Source organism: Pseudochaenichthys georgianus, chromosome 17, assembly GCF_902827115.2.
Source record: "Pseudochaenichthys georgianus chromosome 17, fPseGeo1.2, whole genome shotgun sequence".
NCBI lineage: Eukaryota > Metazoa > Chordata > Actinopteri > Perciformes > Channichthyidae > Pseudochaenichthys > Pseudochaenichthys georgianus.
The window spans coordinates 23,670,490-23,696,862 of record NC_047519.1 but is presented as its reverse complement, the minus strand read 5'-3'; the positions used below and the strand labels follow the sequence as shown (position 1 = coordinate 23,696,862).

Here is a 26,373-nt window from a genome sequence, read left to right as displayed (position 1 = left end):
GTAAGAACGTGTAGCGTTGCTGCCTTCTTGGCCAGGTCAGCATTGTAAAAGAGATTTTATCTCAATGTTGAATACAAAAGATAATTAGTAATTATGGATTGACATTTGACATGTAACAAACATATTTTAACAAGGGAACCTACATTTCTGTTATATAATGTATAGTATAACATAAAAACAAATTCTGTCTGATTTTGCCTTGAAGCTAATGTGTAAAAACATGAACAGATGTGTTCTTCTTCATGTAAGGCACATGTGTGGAGGAAACTGAAAGGACATGTCCTTCTCATATAGGAGACAACCTTGAAGCGCATCAACCTTTCAACAAATCGCCATTGTAACCCAATTACAGAGGTGTAGAAGCCTGATATAGCCACCTAAACAATTAGTAAGTGCACTGCTGGGAGCAGAATAATCCTTTTAAGAAGGCTTCCGAGAGCACTTTACAGCAGAGTGTTTCTATCCATGCTGACAACTGTCTCCATGTCACACTTATTTCATGTGTGGCTAGTTGTAATATCAGGACTTTTTTAGATGTTTTGGAACTTCACTTTTAATGAGTTGAGAAAATGCCCCAAAAATGTCAAAAACGAATGATATAATCAGTGTGATGCTTCAGCACAGGCGTTAAATTCCCAACAACGGTTCAGCTCCTCTTCAGTTACTCGTGTTAGGTGCCTCCCTTGCATAAGCGTATGAGGCTGCATGTTATTTCTGACTCTGAGCAATCGATACGTTGGAAGATCTGCTTGCCAAAAAGCAACAGTATTTTAAAACCAGTGTTATTAAAGGGTGTTGTACTTTTTTGCATCTCGTTATATGGAGCGTTTGGATGTATTGATCCCAGTGACAGATATGGATGAGTAAGATTGAATGACTGTTCCTAAGGGACCTATTGCTCTGCTGATACATTTTAGAGTAAATAGTGCAGAGAAATTAGATGTTTGCTGGCTATTCTGGACAGAAGATTAGCTGCCTTATTGCAAACAGCCTGTTTCAAAGTAATGGCTCCATGTTGAATAAACAGGAGGATTAACATCCCATTAAAATAATCATTATTTTGTTTATTTTGTATTTTTATTTCAATATATTTTCAACTTCAATTGACAATTTAAAATGCGTAAGATTTAATGTAAAATAAATAAATCCCCGAAGACACACAGACAGCCTCCCGACAGTTAATTTAGAAGTGGATTGGAGAAAGTTGCAGGCAGTGTGAGTCATAAAGTTTAATCTTTTCCATGCACCATTTCACTTGCTAAACAAATCAAAGAAATGCTTTTAGAGTTAGGCCACAAATGACTCAATATGTGGGTTTGAAAACAAGACAACGCAACATTTCCAAAGCGATTTACAACATACGACTTACATACTCAATACTGTGGACAATCCCCACAGGAGCAATTTGGGGTAAGTGTCTTGCCCAGGGACACAACGACATGCTGACTGCAGTGGGGTTTGAACCTGTTCTATCAACTGCGCCACACGTCTCCGATGACATCATACGTTTTACGTACAGTATAGACAGGTCAATCATTTCTCAGTCATTCTAGGCTTGTCTAGGACGCAGATGGTGACTATTCATTATGTCACTGAGAAGTCAAAACAAGCATTTAGAGTAAACTGAATATTTCTGTGAGAATAAACACACATAAAAGATGAATTAGTGCTGCTCTGCTACTAGTATTACTAATACATTAACAACAAGTTATAACTTAATCACTGCTATTACAAGCTGCTCTTATGTTTATCAAAGGAATAATTATAAACAGGTGGAAAAACAGTTTCTACAAGGTATCATGACACACAATAATTCTAATATACACTACTTAGAGATGATAAAACACCCATCTTTAAAAATTATTTGAAATTTGCTTAAGATTGGTGTTTAATTCAGAATCATAAACAGAGGTGTTACTTGAAAAGTAAGATAGCGAATGTTAATTGTCCCCACGTTTGTCATCTGTTGGTTGCCATGGTTTCCTACAGACTCGACAACGGCTGATGACACGTTGTAGAGACGGTCCCTTCACTGTTTGAAGAACAGGTTTACTGTAGGAGAGAGCAAAGCACAAACACATTACAGCTGTATAATGGCTCGATTCAAAGTGGTAATACGTATGATAAGATTTTGATTCTGAAACAGCATTGTGGTAATCATAGGACACGCAAAACAAACTAAACAATGCTAATTAATTCCTCTACAATTAGCAGCTGTTTATGTACATTTAACACACCCAACCATGTTTAGTGATTTAAACTGCAGATAAAAAAGGCATCCCCCATGGCATGCGTCCCCAAAAGCTTACCTGAACATGCTGTTTGGGTTTATTGAGGCCAGCCAGTAGCTATAGGAGTCAGGGTAGTAGTTACACGTTCCCCTGCCGTGACACTCTATGAAGGGAACTTGGCGGAAACTTTCCAGACACGAGCCAGGAGAAACCAGTGGCTGGGAGGAGCCATCTGCTCCTGCTCCCGTTTGCTAGAATGGATGAAGGAAATATGATGAAGACATATGTAATGAAAGGAAACACATGAGAAAATCAAGGGACTAAAAATACAAAATATGCCCTTTTACCATGACAAATGAGTATCCTGTCCATAGTGACTCCCAGTCTCTGGGACATTCGGGTATCAGAATTGTCTGGCTGTGGACGGCTATGACATTGGATGTGCTTTCACACACTGAGCACCTAAAACACACATGCATACAAACATTGATATTAAAACAAGTGTTATCAAGTGATTTATAAAAAAATGAATATTCCATTTAGCAGAAAATCGACAAGATGTTGTATTTGCAATTTTGTAAGACACAGTAATGGAACAATAGACAGGAGGTATTTCTGACAATATTTGGACCCCACATGAATACTATATAAAATAGCTAACAATGCTGCAGCTGGCATTGTTATTATATGTAGATATTATGATCAAGTTTGCATGTGATAGTAATATTAAAAGGTAATGCCAATACTTACCATTTGTTTATTTATTTTATTATTTTTGTTCTTTGTGTTGTTTTATTAGTTTATTGTTCTCATTGTTTTATGTATTTGTAAGAGAATAAACAGTATTAGAAGAGTCTGTGAATATGCTCCTGTGCCACCTGCTGATATAGGAGGCCAGTCTATCCCCTGTGATGGAAACCATGTTGGCGGGCAAAGCAGCGTCAGTGGACAGCCAGTAGGAGTAGTCGTTACGAGAAGCATAGCGGCAAGTTGATTCGGTGTCACAGAACAGGAAGGGCATGGTGGAGAAACGAGGTAGACAGCTTCCTGTGGTGCCTGAGAGACGGAGTCAGACAATGACTAACTCAGACACATATTTAATTACTGCTGCAAATGATTTATATTAATAAAGTTCTCCATGCTCTTACCAAGGTCCTGACCATGAGCTCTCTCATTTCCGTTGATGAAGAGGAAAGAGTAACCAGAGTAGATGAAGGTAGTGCCATAAGGGCAGTCCGGGATGCTGGTGTTCTGGCTGTGTTTGGCAATCAGAAAACTGTCAAAATAACTTGGACCCCCTACGCCTGGCAGCCCTTGAGGACCCTTGTTGCCTGGGAAACCAGGTCTGCCCTCTTGACCTGCAGAGAAAAACCCATTATTAATACCAAAAAATAACAACTGTGTTTTTAACTGACATCATGCGAGTGGTTTTGTTTGGCTAGAGTGGTGTACTACAATCTGCTTCACTGCTTATTCTCACTGTTGGACAAAACAGTATTTTTTAACATGGAATTCATATTGATCACCATGCAGAGAATGCCTATTTTTAATCATAACATATCATCTGGTGTAAACACACATACAGATGTAGCGCTTCATTTCAGACGCCTACCCGTACGGGTCCGTGATCGGCACGGGGTGGGCCCCTGCTGAAAAGGAAAAGCCCCCCGCAGGACTTGAAACGCCCCCTTGATAAATACATTTAATTATAATGAAACCAGCTGCAATGGATCATGGATCCACCAGAGGGAGCCGTGAAAAGCTGCCACACTGGAACTCATGTGAAATAAACAGCTGATCTACAGGTATCTGATATAGCGGATATTTGTTAAGATCCATATGTCACGGATAGGATCATATTCTGTGCTAAATAAGAGACATGTAATAATTTACTAAACATCACCATGTTTTTATTTAACAAAATAATGTTTAATTCACGTTGGCGTAAGTACAAAACCATCGCTATGTTTTTAGATCAGGAAATGAATCCAGGCTCAAACAAACGATCATCCTCACGATCATTTAATGTATCATATGTTCGCGAGTTGAAACGAATGCACTAAATTTAATCCACGTGAGTTTACAACAACAACAATAATCGCTTTGTTTTTATATCACATCCGACTGGAGGAAAATGCAGCGGCTGTACACTCTTTTTTAACACACATACACACACACGCACGCACGCACGCACGCACACACACACACACACACACACCTGGAAGTCCTGAGCTTCCTCTGTCCCCTTTGTGGCCAGTAAATCCGGGCTGGCCGCCTGGGCTGGGTCCACGCTGTCCTTTGACGCCCTGCTGACCTGGAACGGAAGGATTCAGAGTCACGTGGGGTACAAAAAAGGGGAAAAAAAGAGCTGAATATATAGTTTTAACAAGCATGAAATAAATATTCTATACATGTGACGTTTGAGTTTCAATCTATTAGTTTTTTTGTTTTGGACACTTTTTCTGTAAGATGTTCTAGAAACATAAACCATTCATGACTTTATCAGTAAGCATACACAAGACAATAAAATAATATATGTAGCAAATATATAAAATAAAGCTAGTATTGAACAATGTCTACCTTGATTTAATGCATAGGAAATATCATGGTATTAAACTGGGGGGAAACATGGTGCATTATCCTTGGCAAAGTACCAAATCTTAAAATCAATACATAGAAGCAGCTAAGGTTACAATAGAGGTTTCTCAATACTCAAATTTCCCCTCCTCGACTCCTCGGTCCTCCGGTAGTGACCCGGAAATGAATTTCAGGGCGCCATTTTGAAGGACATTTCATTTCTCTAAATGCACTTCGAGGACCGAGCATCGAGGAGGATCTCTGGAGGAGCTCTAACCGAGGAGACACTGGCCGTTTCACAATCGCGAGGATACTGGCTTCCAAGCCAATATTTCAAGGATGCTACGTCATCGAGTGCCGCCGAAGGACTGTTGCAATCTCTAGCATACTTGGAATTCCACCGAGGCCGCGTCCTTGGTTTGGGGAAAATTTCGAGGCTGCACATGGGTAGACTTCGCGTCCTTAAAATCCCCACAATGCTTTGCGCACGGACCAATTTCAAAAAACCTTGCGGAGAATGGCTGAACCGACGCAGCATACATTTAAATGTAAGTATGTAGTGGCGTAGAACATGTGTTGGTAAATATGTTACTTTGTTACATTTGTTTGTTATCACCAAAAATGTGTTCCATGAAAGTAAAGCAAGTTCATAATTAGATAGACATCGTGAGGTATTTATTTTCGGTACAGTTTATGTTGAAACCGTTAGAGAGAGTGGCACACTTGTTAGCCTGTTCCATTCTTCTTCGTTTTCCGAAGCTGTGGCTTGGAAGCATACTTGCTTCGTTTCTGAAGGAAGTGACTTGGAAGTACGCGACTACCAAGCCAGCATCCTCGAGATTGAGAAACGGCCACTGATGGCCGGGGCCCTTTCTCATTTCTCTAACTCCCCTCCTCGACTCCCCTCCTCGACTCCTATCCTCGATACTTAGTCCCGCCCACAGGAGATGCGAGCGGAGGAGCCGAGGAGGGGAACCGAGGAGAGAGGAGGGGAAGCAGCAGGCGGTTAGAGAAATGAGAACTCCTCTCCTCTGAGCGGTTATTTTAAATAGACGTCCATTAAGACAGGAGGCACAGCAGCCCTCTGTCTGATGGACAGATGTGTTCATGACGACTTATATATTTACTTTTAATTCATTCACAGTGCGGTATAATGAGACAATAACAGGCTACAGATGCGGACACACACACACACACACACACACACACACACACACACACACACACACACACACACACACACACACACACACACACACACACACACACACACACACACACACACACACACACACACACACACACACACACACACACACACACACACACACACACACACACACACACAAACACACACACACACACACACACACACACACACACACACACACACACACACACACACACACACACACACACACACACACACACACACACACACACACACACACACACACACACACACACACACACACACACACACACACACACACACATACACACACACACATACATATGTGTATATATAAATATATACAATTTCAGAATCAAACAGAGCACTCTCATAATAACGTAACACTATCAGAGACTGGATATACCCCCCCCCCCCCTCCCATCTCCCCTCTCTGGTCGCTACAATGAGGAAAATAAATTACGGGCCAAAAGTTTTATTTACAAGTATTAAAAGTAAGCAGAGGACACCAAACCAACTGAGACCTGTCTGTCCGCTGCATCTACGCACACACTGTACCACACACACCGACACCACACACACACAGTTCCTAAAACAGGCTACAGCCGTTGTGTATTTTATTATGTGAAGCACTAAATGGTTTTAGAAAAATATCGACTCTTTGTAGATATACTAAACTAAAGCAAATACAAAGAGTAGGCCTCTTATACTGAGTGTTATATATTATACACACAGCTCTGCTTTCTGCACGGACCTCACAGCTGTTCTCACTGTAAACATGCAGAGCTGTCATTGGCTGAGATAAGTCCGGCCGTGCGTCACGCCTCTTTGAAACATCTCTGTTCCCGGAAATGCATCCACGAAGGAGCCGTGGAGGACCGTGGAGGACCCATCAGTGTATCCTCGGTTATAGCTCCTCCAGAGAGCCTTCTCGACGCTCGATCCTCGGTCCTCGAAGTGCATTTAGAGAAATTAGATGTCCTTCAACATGGCGCGCTGAAATTCATTTCCAGGTCACTACCGGAGTACCGAGGAGTCGAGGAGTCGAGGAGTCGAGGAGTCGAGGAGTCGAGGAGTCGAGGAGTCGAGGAGTCGAGGAGTCGAGGAGTCGAGGAGTCGAGGAGTCGAGGAGGGGGATTTGATTAAATGAGAAAGGGCCCGGGTCCTCCACGGCTCCTCCGCGGATGCATTTCCGGGAACGGTGGAGGCGTTACGCATGGCCGGACTTATCTCAGCCAATGACAGCTCTGCATGCATCCCCTGGATATTATTTTATTAACTGCTTTCATCGCGACGCGATGTTTACAGTGAGAACAGCTGTGAGGTCCGTGCAGAAAGCAGAGCAGTGTGTATAATATATATCACTCAGTATAACAGGCCTACATTACTCTCTGTATTTGCATGCTGTAGTTCTATATCTACAAACAAAGTCGATATTTTTCTAAGACCATTTAGTGCTTCACATAATAAAATACACAACGGCTGTAGCCTGATTATGCTTTAGGAGCTAGGTGTGTGTGTTGTACAGTGTGTAGATGTGGCGGACAGACGGGTCTCAGTTGGTTTGGTGTCCTATGCTTACTTTTATACAACTTTTGGCCCGTAATTTCAATTCCCCATTTCAGCGACCAGAGAGAGGGGGGGATATATCCAGTCTCTGATTGTGTTACATTATGAGAGTGCTCTCATACTTGTTTGATTCTGAAATTGTATATATTTATATAAATATATGTGTGTGTGTATATGTCTGCATCTGTAGCCTGTTATTGTCTCATTATACCGCACTGTCAATGAATTAAAAGTAAATATATAAGTCGTCATGAACACATCTGTCCATCAGACAGAGGGCTGCTCCTGTCATCATTGATGGACGTCTCTTTAAAATGACCGCTCAGAGGAGAGGAGTTCTCATTTCTCTAACCGCCTGCTGCTTCCCCTCCTCTCCTCGGTCCCCCTCCTCAGTCCTCCGCTCGCATCTCCTGTGGGCGGCACCAAGTCTCGAGGATAGGAGTCGAGGATAGGAGTCGAGGAGGGGAAATTTGAGTATTGAGAAACCTCTATTGTGTACCTGGTCGGCCTGTTGGTCCTGAAGGCCCTGTGCTCCCTGGGGATCCTCGATTGCCATGGGGACCAGGTAGGCCAGAAAGTCCTGATTCATACTTCACCCGTACCACTGCAGGTTCACCTTTGTTGCCTGTAGTGACAGAGAAGAAGCATTTGGAAAGCTATTTAAAAAAATACATTATACCTGTGGGACATGGCTGACATATTTGCTGGAAATAGTTAATGGCAGCAGAATGCTAACATTGACGATATTCAAGTGTTAGACTAGTATTCAAGTATTAGACTAGTATCTAAGAAGGCTCACTGGAATATTTCAACTCTGCTGTGAGTCATATATGTTGTAGAAAAGTCTAGAAGATATTAATAGGGATCAGTATTATTCCTGGTTATTTTTAACAGTAGTCAAACTTTTGTCGTACCAGGTCGTCCAGGAAAGCCTTTCACCCCGGATTGACCAGGAGGGCCTGGGATGTATCCAGAGTCTCCCTTTCCACCTGAAACACAGAGGTCATAAATAGATTTAAGATTTATCTTGTCATCTTACCCTTTCGTGGAAATTCCAATCTTGGATATCACAGACAAAAAGTTAAATGAATCCTAATAAATCTTATTTTACTCTGTCCACTTTTTTCTCTGGACAATTTATATTTCATCCCAGTTGTGGGCACATAAATCAATAGTGGATTATAACTCTTCTATGGAGACAGATATGCTATTGTCTGGCAGAGAATTGAAAGAAAATACAAAATCTCTAGGCTAAAATGGATATGATAGATTACCTGGGTTTCCATAGTTTCCAGGAGGACCAGAATCCCCTCTTGGACCCGGGCCTCCAGGTCTGCCTTTTGGACCCTGAGAAGGAAGATTAAACAATGAAAGGTCAAAGATTCAGCTTCAGTTGTGATGTAACTACCAATGATGCTCATTCAAAAACAAATATGAAGAAAAACAGAACACTGGACATAGCATTTAATTACTTATCTGACAGGCATTTGTTCAGTATTTAGTCTGCAAAGAACACATAGATATACGGCTCACTTACAGTCGGACCGTGAGGGCCTGGATCTCCTCTGGGGCCATTATAGCCCGGGCCTCCTGTGAAACCTGGGTCCCCTCTGTCTCCTTTAAACCCTGGCACTGCTTGACCTGCATCACCAGGTAAGCCACGATAGCCTACATTAACAGGAAGAAGGAGATAGTTATTTTAGTATAACAAAATGCATTTGTTACAACTGAGAACCAGGCAAATAAAATAATTATAAATATGTGTAACACTTTCAAAAGTACTATGTTTGTACATTTAGCAAAATATAGCTATCAGGATATATCCCACTTTCCCCCAAGGGTATGTGTGACCCTTTAACCTCCAGCTGTATAGCCTCACCTGGGCTACCAGGATTGCCTGGATGGCCACGGTCTCCTTTTGACCCAGAAACACAAACCCCTTCTTTTCCTGGTAATCCTTTCAGGCCAGAGGCTCCAGGTGAACCTCGAAATCCTCTTTCTCCTATTGTTCCAGGACCCCCTGGAAGAGACAGGCCGGGGGGACCAGGGCTCCCGGGGGGACCTACAGTGCAGAAATATAAATGTTTGGCACTCATTTCTCAAGAGTGCTAATAATCAAATGTTAAAGACAGGTTGATAATAATTCTCATCTGGGGAAAATACAAGTTTTTTTTAAGTAAATGATTGTGACACAAGTTTGTTGAACTCTTAAAAAGAATGATGTAGTTTACCTGAAACTCACCTTGTTGACCTGTGTCACCAAGCCTACCAGGTGTCCCTCCTAATATATCTACAAAAACAAGATTGAAAAACAGGTTAAGTTTGGCTGCAGCGATGGCTTTGAAAGTACCAATAGCTATGAAATAGACACTTTTCCACTGGCCAGGGGTATGGACATAAAGAAAATATAAACTGTAATCCTTATAGTTTTGTCATATACATGATCAGAAAGCCCTACTGATCTGTATATGGAGAATTCCTCTTACTCGTGTCTCCTTTCTGCCCTGCTGGTCCAGGTATGCCGTCGCGGCCCTGATTGCCTTTTGGACCTAGAGAACCACCGACTCCCGGTGGGCCTGGGTCACCTGAGAAAAACAGATGCGGTCAAACTGCAAACATAATAGAGCAGTAAAATCATAATACAGATTCAACTTCGTCGCCTTTCAAAAGTGAGTACTGTGAAGTTTGTTGATAGTTAATTAACTAACATATACTGAAAGTTTTCCTTTATTAGCAAAAATAAGTTGTCGTTAAAGGACATTACCTGCTGGCCCATTGGGTCCTAACCCTCCTTTGAATTGTGGAGGTCCATCTGACCCCTCAGGCCCTTGAAAGCCTGGTGAACCTGGGATAGCAGGGTTTGGGACAAGAGGGAGGTTAACTTAGTGTGAGCAAAACATACAACAATCATAATCTGCCTTATCTTCGTGAACAGTGGTAGTAACCATTTTGTCCAACAGGCCCTAGGTTTCCTTTGGCTCCACGGTTTCCTGGTAAACCTAAAGGTCCAAAAGAACCAGGTTCTCCTTTCTGACCCTTTATCAGATAAGGGTCAGTTGATCCTGCTTCGCCCTGGACAAGATGAACAGAAAACAGAGAGGAATCGTCATTATTGCCTCAAAACTACAAACATTTTAGTATTTTAGTAGATTGGACCCTGCTCTGCCGCATCAGTTACAAAAAAAGTTTAGATCAGTCATCAGTACCTTTTGTCCTACTGTTCCAGGTAGTCCATATCCATAGTAATTTGGCTCTCCATTAACTCCTTTGTTACCGGGTGAACCTGGTACACCATCTGGACCTGGCCCTGCAGGGATTCCTAGATCTCCTTTGATTCCCTTTGGGCCTGCGAGGGTTAAACCAAACAATTATTTAAGGTAAGATATATTAAAAAAGACCGTGATATCTACACGTACAGCACAATGCAATTGACAGTACAGATTATTTTAATAATAATAACTTGAATTTATATAGCGCCTTTCATAACTTCAAGGTCGCTTTAGGTCTTTATTTTAGAGAATTACTTTATTTCAAAACCCCTTTAATGGTTATTAAATATCAAAATGTGATTTTATCCTGAATTTGTAGTTATAGAGCTATTTAGTAGTATTACTGTACTTTAGGGAGGTTATATATGTGAATTCGTAGGAAGGCAATCAGCGTGTATGACATTAAATCAAAGTTTATATCTTACCTGGAGGCCCTATGACTCCTGGGTCTCCGGGAGATCCAGAAGGCCCTCGACTACCTGCTGAGAGCACGAGTCCATCAACACCTGGTTCACCTGGCAGACCTGGACAACGATGGCAGAAATGCAGTTTCAAAAATGGTAGATCTAGGGGCCAACAACAATGGCTATTGTATTGGTAGAGATGAGAATAACAAACCTTTTTGTCCGGGACGCCCTGGTGCTCCACCGATCCCTCTATGCCCTTTTGGTCCAATACTTCCAGGATCTCCATGGACACCAGAGAGACCGGGGTGACCTGAAAAAGTACAGGTGGAGTTAAAAATGTACAACCGTTACATAGGCTTAACTTGCAAAGACTGCATTTACCGCTTCACATGCAAGAGTGTCCTTTGATATAAAAACCTAAAAGTTATGTAAAAGAAAGATCCCTCAACACATTTCAGTTGTGTTTTGTGAAACACCTGTAAGCATCATGAAATGACAAATTAATGAGAAAGATTGAATGTGAAGCTTACCGTGACTGCCAGAGTCCCCTGGGGGCCCAAAAGCTTCCTTTAGTTGTAGTGATGAAGGGCCTGGAAGTCCTCCAGGACCTGGGTCTCCGTTAATGCCTGGTGGACCTGGGAGACCTCTTGCCCCATGTCGGCCAGGGGCACCTGTCAATAGAGGCATTAACTCCATCATAATGTTATTCATTATAAAACTGCCATAAATCATCAACCATTGTTTAAAAACTGATGCAAGACTTTTTAAATGAATCTTTTTGGAAAACATGTGTAGTGTACAGATTTGTGCGTGTTTGAGCGTGTGTGTGTGTGTGTGTGTGTGTGTGTGTTTGTGTGTGTGCGCACCTATTTGGCCTGGTGATCCGATAGTTCCAGGGAGCCCCTCTGGTCCATATCCTGGTAACCCATCTGGTCCAGGGTCTCCTCTTATTCCTAGAGGAGTGGAACTCATGAAAACAAGCTCTATGTTCTCAAGTCCTTTACTAGAGTATTATTTTGACATAATAGTACTTTACCTGAGTATTTCGCTTTTATGCTACTCTGTATACATCTAAGAGACATTTTGTGATATATTAACCATAACAATTCAAGCTTCATTTTTTGCATAATAAATACTTTTACTTAAGCAAATTTATTTTTTAAACTTTTTTAAAGTTGAAATGACCCACTCCCAATCTATCTAGAATAAAACACCTTTAAATACGTGTCTGTCAGACAAACAATGCTGTACCTGGTTGACCGGGGGGGCCATGTTGTCCCATGATCCCTTTTAGTCCAGGAAGCCCACTTAGACCTTGCACGGTTGTCCCAATTAAACCAGGCTCACCAGGGGCCCCAGTAGGACCAAACCCCGGCACTCCTCGGTTCCCTTTCTCCTCCGGCAGACCATTAGGTCCTGGGAGAGGGGAGACAGAGAGACAGGAGAAAGTGTAGTTGGGGAGCAGAGGGAAACACTGAATGTGGTTAAGGGAATGGTGAAAATCTATTTTGTATTTCTTTATTTTATTATTAGTCAAATTAATAAATGTTATTAATATTGTTATTTCTTACATTTTAATGTATTCTTAACCCTACAGGAAGAAGCTGTCTACACTTGTTGGACATTGTTGAATTATTTTTCAACCCTCTTTTGGCATTTTGTTGTCGTTCAATTACTGTATTCATCGTCTGGAGTTGACAGTTAAGTACACATGACTTCAATACACACTGACCTGGATTTCCTGGATAACCGCCTGGTCCTTGAAGTCCCTTTGGTCCAGATAAATCACCTTTACATGAACCTTGATAACCCGGAGGTCCTAGGGGCCCGACATTACCTTTACTTCCTGTATGCAACATAGATTAAAGCAGTTTATAGATGAACATGTGTTTGTATGAATATGTATGCAATGCATGAAAACGTGTTTGAAACATGCATTATTTTCTCATTATGGATTTCTGTCTGCCTGTGGGATACAGTTTTATAATTGATTTATGCTTACCTTTTTCTCCTATGAAACCAGGATTGCCATTTGGCCCAGGGTTCCCAAATAAACCAGGGATCCCAGGATCTCCCCCAGGCCCTTGAGCTCCTTCTTCCCCTGGAAGCCCTGGTGGTCCTAGGAGGCCAGCGTATCCAGGGCCACCATCACCCTGATGATCACACACATACAGAATATTATTTATTTATACTTAAACATTTCAATGTGCTTTCAGTGTGGTATAGTTCTTGTGCTCTGAAATGTTTATAACAGCTGTTCCTGCTAGAGAGTCCTTAACAGTCTTCATCCAATTCGATTCCTTTCAAGGGGGTACTTTTATTATATTGCGACAGAAGTTTGGGCAAAAAAAGTCGATCAAAGAAAACAAAATCTATTCAAAAACCCAATAAAACGAGCATTTGAATGTCTTGGAAAAGTATTAACTTGCAACGTAAGCGATAACTTTATTCTGCACTACTAAAACAAATCCAAACAATAAAATGTCACTTTTCTACTGGTCTACCGAGAGCAAACTGGTTTTCACATATGTGCTATTGGGTCACATGATGTCAATCTTCTCATCATACTCTCAGCAAAAAGCCTCTGTACCATAATGTACATTGATCTCTTGCTGTCTAATCCAAGATCTTAACAGAAATAATATAACATTTAGACGGTACAACTGCAGGGAAGCTTGGAAACATATTTTTTATTTCCTATTTTTTATTTCATCTGTAAGTGTAAACCCTTCTGTATTTTAACTGGTGACCTTTAGTTTGACCCTTTAATTTGCTTTATTTAATGACCAATAAAGTACTAATATACTATATGTAATTGTTAACTATATAATTATATTAATGTCAGATTTAGTCTGTTTCTCTGACCTTCAGTCCTGCATGACCAGGAGGGCCTGGTGAACCTGGCCGACCGAAATCACCAACAGTTGTAACACCAGCGATACCTGGCTGCCCCATGTCACCTGCACAAAACACACACACACACACACACACACACACACACACACACACACACACACACACACACACACACACACACACACACACACACACACACACACCACACACACACACCACACACACACACACACACACACACACACACACACACACACACACACACACACACACACACACACACACACACACACACACACACACACACACACACACACACACACACACACACACACACACACACACACACACACACACACACACACACACACGAATGGCCAAGTTAACTATACTTTTAGCTGCTCCCCATTTGCTTAAGAAGGTGTTAACTTCCAGAAATTGTGTTATCTATGCGGCTTTTCTGCGTGTGCTCAACAGCACATAGATTACCTTTCTGTCCTTGGATCCCTGGCCTTCCAGGAAACAACACCTCACTGTTCTCTCCTTTCTGTCCTTGAAAACCTGTTAGTCCTGGGCTACCTGGCGCTCCGTGGTTACCTGGATGTTAGTTAGTGAGTATGGAAATGCTTCCATCCTCTATTGTGTGGCAATGTAAACACCATATCATTCATCCAATAATAAATACTTACCTAGGATTCCGGGTGAACCAGGCAAACCTTTAAGTCCAGGAGGTCCTATGGTGTGGATATGTGTGGATTCGCCTTTCTGGCCTCCAATGAAGAAATAAGTAAAGAAAGGACACCCAATGGCTTTCAGTCTTTCTGTGTATTTACTTGTGTTCATGTATAAATGTCTGATATATTGTTTATAGGTGTCTCTTTACCTGGAGATCCAGCGTGTCCTGGCAGGCCAGTTACACCAGCATCTCCCGGACCTCCTGGAGGTCCAGGAGGCCCGTATCCCACTGACCCAGCATAGCCAACCGGTCCTGGTATACCTAAAGAACCTGGTGGACCCTGGTAACCACGTTCTCCCTCTGCACCATGGAAGGGATACTGGAGAGAAGACGGAGAACTTATTACAACAATTACTTAAACCATAAATTATATTGCATGGGCCTTTGCTATGAATTCAGAAGGTTGAAACATTAACATTAACATGACAAAATGGCAAAACAAATGGCATGTTTAATTGAAACCTGACAAAACCTTCTCACCGAATCCCCTGGGGGACCTTGCTCGCCTTTTCGTCCTGGTTGTCCAGGAAAACCAGGGAGTGCACCTGTTCTGCCAGGGTGTCCCAGGTCTCCTTTCTCTCCCTTTATCCCAGGAGTGTTGTAGGAATATGAGTCTCCTTTTTGTCCTTGAGGGCCTGGAAATCCCATTCGACCTATAGGACCCTTCAGAGGAGAATTATTGTTCACAAATGTTTGTACAAAATAATGATTTGTTTTAAGACATGCATTCTTACTTGTACTCCTAAGCCATCAGGCCCTGTGAAACCTGGATCACCTTTAGCACCTGGTCCTTGGTTATATCCTGAGCCACAGACGTATAAAGAATGTCTATTTCAGTTTCAAACATTCATACTCTGTTCATCTTATCTACACTGTAGTATTTCCAAAACTTTTACTAAAAAATGCACTCCAAAGTTGAAGAAGGACAGATTAGGTAGATTCTGTGTTTTCCTGCAGTGAATTTATTTACCAGGGATGCCAGGTAGGCCCCGGGGACCCGGTGGTCCTGGTAAATCTGATACAAGACAGGCATAACACGGCTCGCCCTTTATTCCTGAACAAAGAAAAAACATTGGAATGTTTTGAGCAGCAATATAATGAGTCCCAATTATGTTATACAATATTATGTTTTCCTTACATTTTCTCTTCATACTCCCCCCAGTCCCTTACAGAGATGCATAAGGTGCTATGTTATTCAGTAACTGCATGCAATAGTTTACCAGTATTAGTGACTTGAAGAGGTGTCAAACCAATTAGGAACATAGTCAATGAAGGACAATTAATTTCCCACCTTTCATTCCATATGTCCCATCATGTCCCATATGTCCAGGTCTACCCAGCACCCCTTTCATTCCTGGGGGAGCGTTGGTAATCCTGTAAGCTGCAATCAACACCAACACAAGTCCATCAGTCAATTTATTATGGTAAAAGTGCTACATTTATGTCAAAATGCATTATTATTGGTGTATTTTTGTTAGTAATACAGATTATCATCTTGTATGCCTATAGCATACTGTAACTGAAGCACTTTGAAATGTAATCCAATCTTGAACATCCTTTTACCATGTTGTTTCTGATAACTGCTGGCTCAATTGTTAAACACGCACCTGTCACTCTTTTCCATCACATCAAGTTACAGTCGCATGCATTTGTGCAATAGAACTGCGGCCATTTTATCTTTACATCACAGAAAACAGAAGAAAGCAAGTGAGCCTTGAAAATATGTCTTTTTACAAGAAAGGAATTTACACATACTTCTGTCTTCAGGCGGTCCGCGTGGGCCCGGATCCCCGGGAGGCCCCGGATCACCATCATCCCCATCTATACCTGAAAGTCTAGGATAAATATCCCCAGGCTCCCCAGGGTCCCCTTTGTGGCCCAGAAAGCCATTAGGACCATGTGGGCCTGGCACAGATATCCCAGATGAATGGCCTGTGTAATGTTTATAGAGAAAACTGTAAGTAATATATTCAGGCACACTTAAAGTAATACACATATGTATTCCCTGATTGGGAGATAGAGAGATACAAAGGATGAGAAAAGCCTCTTCACTACACACCTGGAGGACCATCAGGTCCAGGAAACCCTTCAACACCTGAGAAAAGAAAAGTAACGTGTTATTCCTCTAGAGGCATGTCTACTGAAAGCAAACATTAGTCTATAAAGTCATAACTACCACATCTACAGAAATATCATTTGTCAATCAAGGCAGACAATGACTTAGGGCCACCGGATCTATTTGTTGTTCATCTCTTTTTGTTTCTTAGGGTTAGGGTTATTATTTTCGTTTACCTGGACGCCCAGGTGTCCCAGGAGAGCCTTGGAAACCAGGATCTCCGAGGTATCCTTTGAGTGGCTCAGTCACAGGCGCAAATACCTTAAATATAATCATAGGGGACATGTAGAGAAATCAAAATGAAACAGCAAGAAAAAGATCACAGGTGGTTTGTCTTCTCTGACATTGTCAGTGATTATAGTAGGCTCCTTTTTAGACCACACCTCTGCGACCCCCTCTCTCAATCACTTTCATCATGTCAGCTAGCTACAGTAGCATGTCATCTGCATTGTTGCTGCAGTCAGAGCTTCAGCAATTTATACATTAAACAAAATGTGTTACCAACATTAAAAAGTTGATCAGTATCTAAAAAGAAATTCAGGCAATATCTTGAGAGTTGCCTTAACTTTGTTATTTTGAGGTACAACACAGGCTAATCACGGCAACGCATTTATGCAATAATAATTTCGTATAGAATTGAAAATTGCCTTGGAAACTGGATTGAAAAAACCACAAAGTTCAGGAGTACACAGTAGAAAATGAAAAGGATATACTCACATGTCCAGGTTGGCCAGGGGGACCCCTATCTCCCTTTCCACCCTAAATAGTACAGTCAATCAAAGGATTAAGTACAAAACATACCAAACCCCACAAAAGTCTTGAGTTATAATTTTGCTTATAAGAAATCACTGACCATCCCTCCTGCTGTCCCTGGATTTCCCAGATCCCCTCTGGGTCCAGGCCTTCCCTAAAGAAAACTATATTGTATTCAAAAGCCACAAACACAAGAAGACACAATACCTGTACATACATCCATAATCTTAGTAAAGTAGAGCGGTACCACATGTGTTTGTCCTGGTTCACCGTCCTTCCCTGTCTTTCCCTGTAAGGACAACAGAGGAAGACAGTGAGCAATTGGCAGGTCTTTCTAAACATTACATTGTTTATGAAGGACCTCATGCATGTGTTAATGAATTGAATTATTGAAAATGTAATATTTATTGGCACAGTAAGCATTAAAGCAATCAACAGCTGGGATTTAAGGGGAGGCACCTCTTTCATTACATATGGAGGGTTAAGCGGCTCCCTATAAAAGCAGTGACACCATTCAGATGCAGGCGACAAGTAAATGAAACAAAATGAAAACCATGTAACCATGAAACCATTTAACATGCTGTCCACATGACACACACAATTCTAGGTCAGGCTCAGATTTGAAATTCTCAGTCACATTGGGTGGCTGCATGGAATCCTAAGAAATATCAGGAGCAAGAGGTCTTATTGTTCAGCTAAAGACGTAGATGTTCTACAAACAAAAACACAAGGCATAGCAAAGCTCGACCGTCCTCGTGAAAGCGTGAGGTTTTGTCCCAACACCTGAAGAGAACCCTTTCCCCTGTTTCAAAGTAGAAAGATGGGCCTTGAGGCAGTCACAGGAGGTAGTACATTAACACTAAACACTATATCTTGGGCTGAAGCCATTTTTTAGGAACTGAATTATGCAACATTTTGTATACACATTGATGATAAGGTCCATCTTTATTTGTCTCTTAGTGAGGGAATTGCTGCATGAAAGCAAGAAACAATGACACACATTGAATAGTGAAAATGTGCAGACACTAAGATAAGAAAAAAAAGTAGTCACTACAGAGGGACAATCAATAAGGGCCTTTTTGCAGCAATGTGGCAAATCACATTAATTGAAATGCTGCATTACTGCCCTCTGCTGTTCATCCTTATTACTGCCCTCTGCTGTTCATCCTTATTCTTAAGCTATTCTCAAAGTGTAACTGCTGGCCCATCAATGCAATGTGAAGAGGTGACATCTCTGTTTGCCGGGAAAAATATATGGTGTAACAGTATCACTTTATTTCATATATATGTAAGGAAGGCTTGGAGGTGAGGATGAGTGGAAGAGGTCGTAGGTAGTATCTTACTTCTGGACCCGGCTGTCCTTGGTCTCCCTTTTCTCCTTTGGTGTTATAACCATTACTAGGGTCTCCCTGAGAACAGATTGAAATAAAGACATGGATCAGAGGGATAAATGAAAAACACTAACAAGGCAGAACGTTCAGCAGGGGAATTCAATTAGAAATGTGTGAAGAATATACTTACTGGCACACCCTTGCAGCCCTTTTCTCCTACATCTCCCCCGTCTCCTTTCTCACCCTGAATGAGACATAGGTCTCAGGTTAAGGTTCTTTAATCGCAATGAAAATGTTTTATCTTTCCAACATGTTCAAATGAAACCATACTCTTTGGAATATATTATTGCTACAGTGATTTGACTCAGTCTATTACTGTACCTTCAACATCTGAGTCTCTGTGAGAAAAACCTTGATCCGACCCGGCGGGCCCGGTGGGCCTTTTGGTCCTCGTCTCCCCTACATCAAACACATTGAGATTATCTTCACGGTTAAATAAGACAAAATACAAACATCATTTTGTATTTGGCTGACGCTTTTTATGCATATACTCCATAGACATGCCAACAGACATTAAAGGTCACCTATTATCGAAAATAAAAATGTTCATGTCTTTTATACAGAAACATGTGTCCCCTCTGTGTAAAGAGATTCTGAAAGTTTCAGGAACAAATATTTCCCCACTTTTTGTCCTGATCCATTTATATAAAAACCTGTCTGAAAATGAGCTGATCAGATTTTGGCCACTTTATGATGTCATAACAATTTTTTGGCTTGTGTAACCATTAGCCAATCAGCAACCAAGGTAACCCCCCCCCCTTATCACCTGAATCTCCTCCTAGAGCACCATTGTGTTCTTTTTAACCAAATCTCTCTCAGAGGGGCGTGGGGAGTGGCTCCTTATTTTCATCTAAAGTAAAAGACACCGAATCAACACTTTTGAAACAGGGCTGAAACAGAGGGGATTATGGGATGCTGCAATGATCTGTTTGGTATTTGGAGCCAAACACTTCAGAGACATGTTTTGTATATATCTGGGACCTATAATATATTGATGAAAAACAGTATAATAGGGGACCTTTAAGAGAAACTAAAAACAAAGCTGTCACCAGAGCAAAGGCATCACAAATAATTACCTTTGTTCCTCGAGGTCCTGAACCCCCTATGCCTTCTTGACCCTGTAGGATGGTAACACAGTCATCATTTGTTTGTATAAAGAAGTTGTTCTACCAGTATTCTTTCAGAAATATCTTTATTTTGCAATTTTATCCAATTAAGTTGTGGTCAGGTTCTCTCCAGTCATGTTGTGTTCATTGCTGCCAGCTCCTCTAATACACTACATCCTATCATTACTATTTTCACTGTCTGAAAAGAGTTTCACAGGACACTTGTAAACAGGAATACCTTACAACAAGCACTGTGGCCAAACAGTAGTGTACATTATATCAGTTGTTCCCGCTTTTCCCAGGGAGTGTGTACAGTTAACTATGATAAGAAGCAGACCAAAACAAAAACCCTGCAGCTGTGGTTTTCCTCTGTGCCAGCTTTACACACAGATACTTCTCACAATCGTTCACACGTACAGACATGTCCAAAGTATTGATCCATGTTTAATACAATTACCTTAGATCCTGGAGCCCCATCACGACCAGGAGACCCCTGTTCACAAGAGACAGGTATCAAACATCATACAATCATTTTTGTGCTATATTTACTCTCTGCAAGGCAACCCTCAAAACTTTACTCACCACAGAGCCCAAAGGTCCACGGTCCCCTCTTTGTCCATTATCTCCAGGGTATCCTGGACTTCCCTGAAAGTTAAGGGATGTTTCATTTATATTAATAAATAAACACAAGCCAAACAAATCTAATACAGTATTACTTTTATATATATTTTTTCATTATAATGACTTTCATGGAAATGGAAAATATCGTACAGACAGAATTATACTATCAATATTAACATAATCTAAATAGATACCGAGTCTCCATCCCTTCCAGGAAGCCCAGGTGCACCTGGTGTTGCGTTCACTGATCCCCAAGATTCACCCTGTAAAATAGAGGAAGTACAATATGTAACATGAAGTTGTGAAAACTATTGCATTTTGTGTTAAAATACCTAATAATTTCATTCATGTAGCAATTCTATGTGAAATATATGTAACATTATTTCAAAGTTTCATATTTCATCGCAGTTTGGCTCTGCAGGCTACATCAGTCATCTTTATGTGTCTGTGCACATGACATGCATGTATGCACTCTGAATTACAATGAGGGGTTGCCTCTTTAAAACCATTGCCTCTTTAAAACCGTTGCATAAAACGCAATTCTCATTTTCCAATTCAGCAACTTGTGCTCATAAAACAGAGTTACACATGACAACCATACTTGCGGTTGGCACCTAGTTGAAGAAAAAGGGGACAAATGGGTGATACTTTTTTACCAGCCTGGACATTGATGACATTAAAGTGAAACAACACAGAAATGTTCAGGCACTGCAGCAGTTTGAAATATGTGTCTGCACAGTAAGACAGTGTTGGTATGAGGGAATAGCAACATCGTAAGCAGCAGTACTAGTATGGTAATCTCAGTCTGGTCAAGTCAATCCACAAAAAGCAGATTTAAATCAACCTACATTGACCAACATGTTGTACAGACCAGAGCATACCAGAGAATACTTGTGTTCCGTCTCCTTACTGTTGTCTTTTACCCCTTGGATAACAACAATATCACAGGAAATTACCCTTAGGTGACCCTATGATAAACCAGGGTATTGTAGTTTCATTAGTATGCACATACAGTATGGAGTGGTTTTTGCACTTGTATAATATGTGTTTTGGTTTGGGAGATGTCTTGTACATTCTTTATTTTTCACGGATCAGAAGTGATATAAAGCACATGTCCTTCTCCCATGGTATACCACAGCAGTGGCACTTCTACTGGAAGAACAGTATCATGGCAAGTTGTCAGCTGCGGATCCATTGCTAGCATGTTGTGATACAACTCAGTCCACTTATACTCAAAAGTTACTAGAGTCTACAGATCAAAACCTTGGGGCAAAGACTGTGACAGAAAATGATCAGGATTATAACCCATACTAATTTCCACGAGAAAACTTTATTATGTAGGCTACCAGGTCCAATATCTATACTCTAATTCAATTCTAGCAATCTTTTGAATACAAACGAGTGTTCAGATCTGAGAACTCGTTTTTTTTGGCTAAACGATGGACTTAATAGAAGAAACAGAACTATTGGAAATATGTATTAGTCTCAAATGGACTAGGTACATATGAGCTCTGGCAGATTGAGGAGGCAGGATCCTGATAATAAACGTCTTTAAAGGCTGTAAGTGCTGAGCAATTCTGCAGTTTCCCCCTTCCCAGGATCAAAAGTACTAAACAACTGACCGTGAGTGGCGCAGCATCCATTTTATTACCTTAGGTCCATGCAGACCAGGTGTACCCTGTAAAGTAAAGACAAAGCTGAAACAAACTATAAACAGTAAACACTCCCTGGTGGACAGCACTACAAAATAAAAGACTGAAGTTGATAAGTATAACACATTAAAACACTGTATTTGCAACATAACTAACTTACTGGATTTCCATCAAAGCCATTTGCCCCGGGTACACCAGGAAGTCCGTCGTCCCCCTGAAAGTTTGCAATGGGTTCAAAGTAAGACTACTTCAAGTTTGATGCCATGCCACTGTTAATATGCTTAACATTGTTAACATTTTCTTACATCTGTTCCATTGCAGCCTGGAGCCCCTGAGGGGCCAGGAGGCCCTTGTAAACCTGGGATACCCTGTAAGAGAATATCAGCTGAAGTTATCTATCAGTCATTTTTAGACAGGAACATGCACTTGTACACAATACATAAATCAGACGATGAAAAGAGAGACACTGATGTGTAATAGAGTAAAATAACTCACAGGTAAACCATGAGACCCAGCAAATCCTTCTTTTCCTTCGGGTCCCTGTGATGAAGGTAACAAAAACAGTAAAAAGGTTTAAAAGACACTAGTGCTACTGAGTTGATACCTGGTCTACCAAAATGGTTGCATGTACACATATGTATACATGTAATTTAAAACGTATTTTTAAACTAAATATTCACACACTGAAAAACACACAACAAATACCACAAAAATAACCCAGTTATGTTACCGTATCGCCTTTGGGCCCTACAAGACCATTGTTCCCATGGTTTCCCTGTCAAAGACAGCATAATCAATCTCATTGATCTGGTAAAATGCAGTATAAGTACAAAACAAGGTATTGCATCTACCTTTGGGCCTGAAGGCCCAGGATGACCATCTGGTCCTGGACGACCTGCAGACGCCGGAGGACCTAGAAGTCCTAGAAAACCTTTGTCTCCCTGTGAGTGTGTGTGAGTGTGTGTGTGTGTGTGTGTGTGTGTGTGTGTGTGTGTGTGTGTGAGAGAGAAGAGAGAGAGAGAGACAGGTAAAAAAAGGACAAGAGGGCAGTAAACAAATAATAATAAAACAAACAGTATACATATTACAAGTGCATGTCAGCAAAGGCTCATTCAAAGTGCAAGATTGAACTTAAATGCACACATATATTTTATAAATGCCTATGTTTTCAAATATTACTACTGATAACAAACCTGTAACAACATCAGGAAAGCTTAATAAAACAGTTGAAATGTTGTCAAGTGTTAGGCACTGTATTAAAGACCTATCAGTAACTTCAGGACTGATGCCTTTGACACTAAGACTAATGATAAGCAAATGTAAAATGAAAATATTCGACTTCTCCTAAAATTGTTAGTTTTACCGAAACAACTGGAGTAAATATAACACATCATTTTTTCTTTATTCATGGATTCATCATGAATTTCGACTAAGCAGTCATTACAGTCACATGGTTTGTTGCCGACCGTTGCCTAGACTGAACTGTTTAAGATTGAAAGGGGTGAGTGTGTCCTGCTCTCTTTTCTTGGAGCTCACTGCAGGTGGATTTATAAGGAGCAGCTGCTTGCTCTTGAAAAGGGCCAAAATAACAAAAAAGGATGTTGAGACACTTAAAAAGAAGATATTTATGCTTTTTCAACAGTGATATGACAAGTGTAGAACTGGACAACTGCACCTAAAGTGTATTGCTTGTGATTGTAAAGCGTGGTGTGCGAGGATGATGAGTGTTTTGAACAGACAATAATACATGATCCACTCACCCTGCTGCCTTTCACTCCTGCACAGTGGCATCTCGATTTTCCATTGCACACACACTAGAAAGAAATTGTAAAATTGTTCGATATGCATTTTGCGTACATGGAAAACAATATTTATATAATTGAATTATATTTTGATATAGAAACAAGTTGTTTTCAAATACTTTTGACACACGTATAAAGCAAACCATGCTTCCGCACTTAACCAATATCCTTTCCATCTCACACTAACCACATTGCAGAAAGTGGTAACGCAAGTCAAATTGAAGATGGACTACAATAATAGTCCTTTCACCTGAGTCTTGACAGCCTTGCTAGCATACAAGCATTGTTGTTTTTTAAATGTTGAATTAGATATTTTAGCTTTATTTCTTTAACCACGGCCATATTAATGTCACTAGAAGGGTCAATTCCACAGCTTGGAAACCACTGGGCATACAACCTCTAAAGGCTGTGTGCTGCTGATCCATCACTTGCAACTCATCAAGAATTTGTTACATTCAAAATAGTTTACTGCATTTGTGGAGGATTCATTTAAGCAATTCGCTCAAACAAGCTTCATAACTTCCAATTGTTTAGGTCTTACAACAATGTCTTTGTTTCACACAGTGGCCTTTAACTTCAAGGCTGTGATCATTACTGCTCATCAGCATAGAAAAGGGTTCATGGAAGCTAACAGAAAAAGAGGGTGGAGCTACGCTAACAACTGATGTAAGGACTGGGTTGTCTCTAGACTAAATAATAGGGTCAGTTATAGGTAATAAGGTACTGATATAATGAATTATTATCAGGTGAAGTCATTTCAGATGCAATAAAATAAAAATAAATAAATACCAAACTGTTGATGTTCAGACATTAAATACAGTGCACTGCTCCTTGACAAAAACGTGGGGAACATTTCTGTTGTACCACACAAGTCTCATATTGTTAAAAACTCAATTCCCTTGTGAAAATGTTATTATATTTAAGGATATCAACATTTGAAATTGTTATCTTTTCTTCATACGTTGGGAGATGTGTTTTGCCTAGGCTATAGCAGTGGCTGGGCAATAACAGCATAACAAGTGGATTTTCTCATCCTTTGTGATCACAGCCGTAAGAATTCTGAATTGTACTATTCATTTGGTTTTCTATTTAGTAATGTACAAATCTTTTTTTAACAGGAAGAACTATGTTTACTCATTTGTAATTTGTCTTTTCTTTGTAAGCTTTCAGTTTAGTGCTGGAGGTCTGTTTTGCTTATTTTTCCTTCTTCCATATCTTGTCCCCTTTCAGTGACCGTCCATAAAGACGCCCACCAACATAGCCCAGTGAAGAGAATACTGTATACAATGAAGGAAATGTGAAAACAGAACTGCCAAAAAACGTGCATCTCTTCAAGATTCAAGATGTTTAAAGCTGAGCGTAGTACAGTTACAAACAGACGACAACGTTGTATATCAAAGTGAATGACATTCTACACATCAGGAGACAGACAAGGAGCGTTCTGTCACAGAGTAATGCAGGTTTCCCATAAACAGTGACTGAGTGCAATGTTGTGAGGTAAAGCTTAAACAGGAGATACGTTATTTAACTTAAATGTTACAGATGTATTGCCTAAAAACATTGTAACAGCCATGATAAAAGCTATGATACTTTTCACCCATCAACCATTATAGCTTAGCAACTAACACATTCTCTGCAGTATATTATTTAAGACATAAAAAGCAACAGTATGATCCTGACAGAATTACAGAAGGATAACTGAAATGCATTTCAATAAAAGTGCAGATAGGAGTCTGTTCTGTTAGATTTATAAAATCAGATCCATGTTATTTCAGTAAGGAAAATAAAACATCTTACATTGTTGGCCCCAGTGTCCATCAGCAACACAGCACACAGGATCAGAGGAAACAGTGGCCTAGCCATGGCTCTTTTCTTGCCCCAGCAAAAAACAGTACCCACTGACACCTCAGATGTGACGAGTAGTAACTGAGGAAGACGCTCAAAAATACTCCCATGCACTGATATTCTATGGGTGATGTTAGGTCATGGCTTCAGTTGTATTAAGGTTCTTCGTCTGGATTAAAGGTACTTGATAGACAAGACAGCCCAGATAAACTGTTTAACTTGACCCTGTAGAGGGAGGTGGCCCGTGCTT

General features: G+C 40.7%; 1 protein-coding gene across 1 annotated transcript; it reads right to left on the bottom strand.

The window, feature by feature from the left end:
- Nucleotides 1–1,214: 1,214 nt before the first annotated feature.
- Nucleotides 1,215–26,304, bottom strand: LOC117462734 (collagen alpha-5(IV) chain-like). Its single transcript, XM_034105030.1, has 52 exons — nucleotides 26,076–26,304; nucleotides 24,237–24,290; nucleotides 23,328–23,417; nucleotides 23,207–23,251; nucleotides 22,972–23,016; nucleotides 22,782–22,844; nucleotides 22,637–22,690; nucleotides 22,476–22,502; nucleotides 21,019–21,087; nucleotides 20,786–20,848; nucleotides 20,661–20,696; nucleotides 20,174–20,215; nucleotides 19,419–19,496; nucleotides 19,228–19,281; nucleotides 19,050–19,115; nucleotides 17,954–17,995; nucleotides 17,807–17,860; nucleotides 17,671–17,712; nucleotides 17,130–17,214; nucleotides 16,897–16,932; nucleotides 16,593–16,769; nucleotides 16,129–16,218; nucleotides 15,808–15,891; nucleotides 15,572–15,639; nucleotides 15,318–15,500; nucleotides 14,985–15,156; nucleotides 14,791–14,871; nucleotides 14,591–14,698; nucleotides 14,111–14,205; nucleotides 13,248–13,398; nucleotides 12,978–13,091; nucleotides 12,497–12,661; nucleotides 12,112–12,198; nucleotides 11,776–11,916; nucleotides 11,457–11,555; nucleotides 11,264–11,362; nucleotides 10,776–10,915; nucleotides 10,515–10,641; nucleotides 10,334–10,414; nucleotides 10,056–10,154; nucleotides 9,812–9,859; nucleotides 9,449–9,631; nucleotides 9,107–9,237; nucleotides 8,844–8,916; nucleotides 8,484–8,558; nucleotides 8,069–8,194; nucleotides 4,450–4,545; nucleotides 3,380–3,589; nucleotides 3,110–3,287; nucleotides 2,579–2,693; nucleotides 2,310–2,482; nucleotides 1,215–2,052 (listed from the first exon to the last, which is right to left on the bottom strand). Exons 1-52 carry the CDS (start codon nucleotides 26,139–26,141, stop codon nucleotides 1,941–1,943), a joined length of 4,992 nt encoding a protein of 1,663 aa, XP_033960921.1. The 5' UTR covers nucleotides 26,142–26,304; the 3' UTR covers nucleotides 1,215–1,940.
- Between the last annotated feature and the right edge of the window lie 69 nt (nucleotides 26,305–26,373).

What these genes read in the sequence shown, in the direction of transcription:
- LOC117462734 (XM_034105030.1), bottom strand. Translation starts at nt 26,141, where the DNA reads ATGGCTAGGCCACTGTTTCCTCTGATCCTGTGTGCTGTGTTGCTGATG. An exon ending in AAGGTCCCCCAGGGGATTCG is followed by an intron (nt 15,157 to 15,317) that starts GTGAGAAGGTTT and finishes TCTTCTCTCCAG; the next exon opens with TATCCCTTCCATGGTGCAGA. An exon ending in TGGCCCCCCCGGTCAACCAG is followed by an intron (nt 12,199 to 12,496) that starts GTACAGCATTGT and finishes CCACTCCTCTAG; the next exon opens with GAATAAGAGGAGACCCTGGA.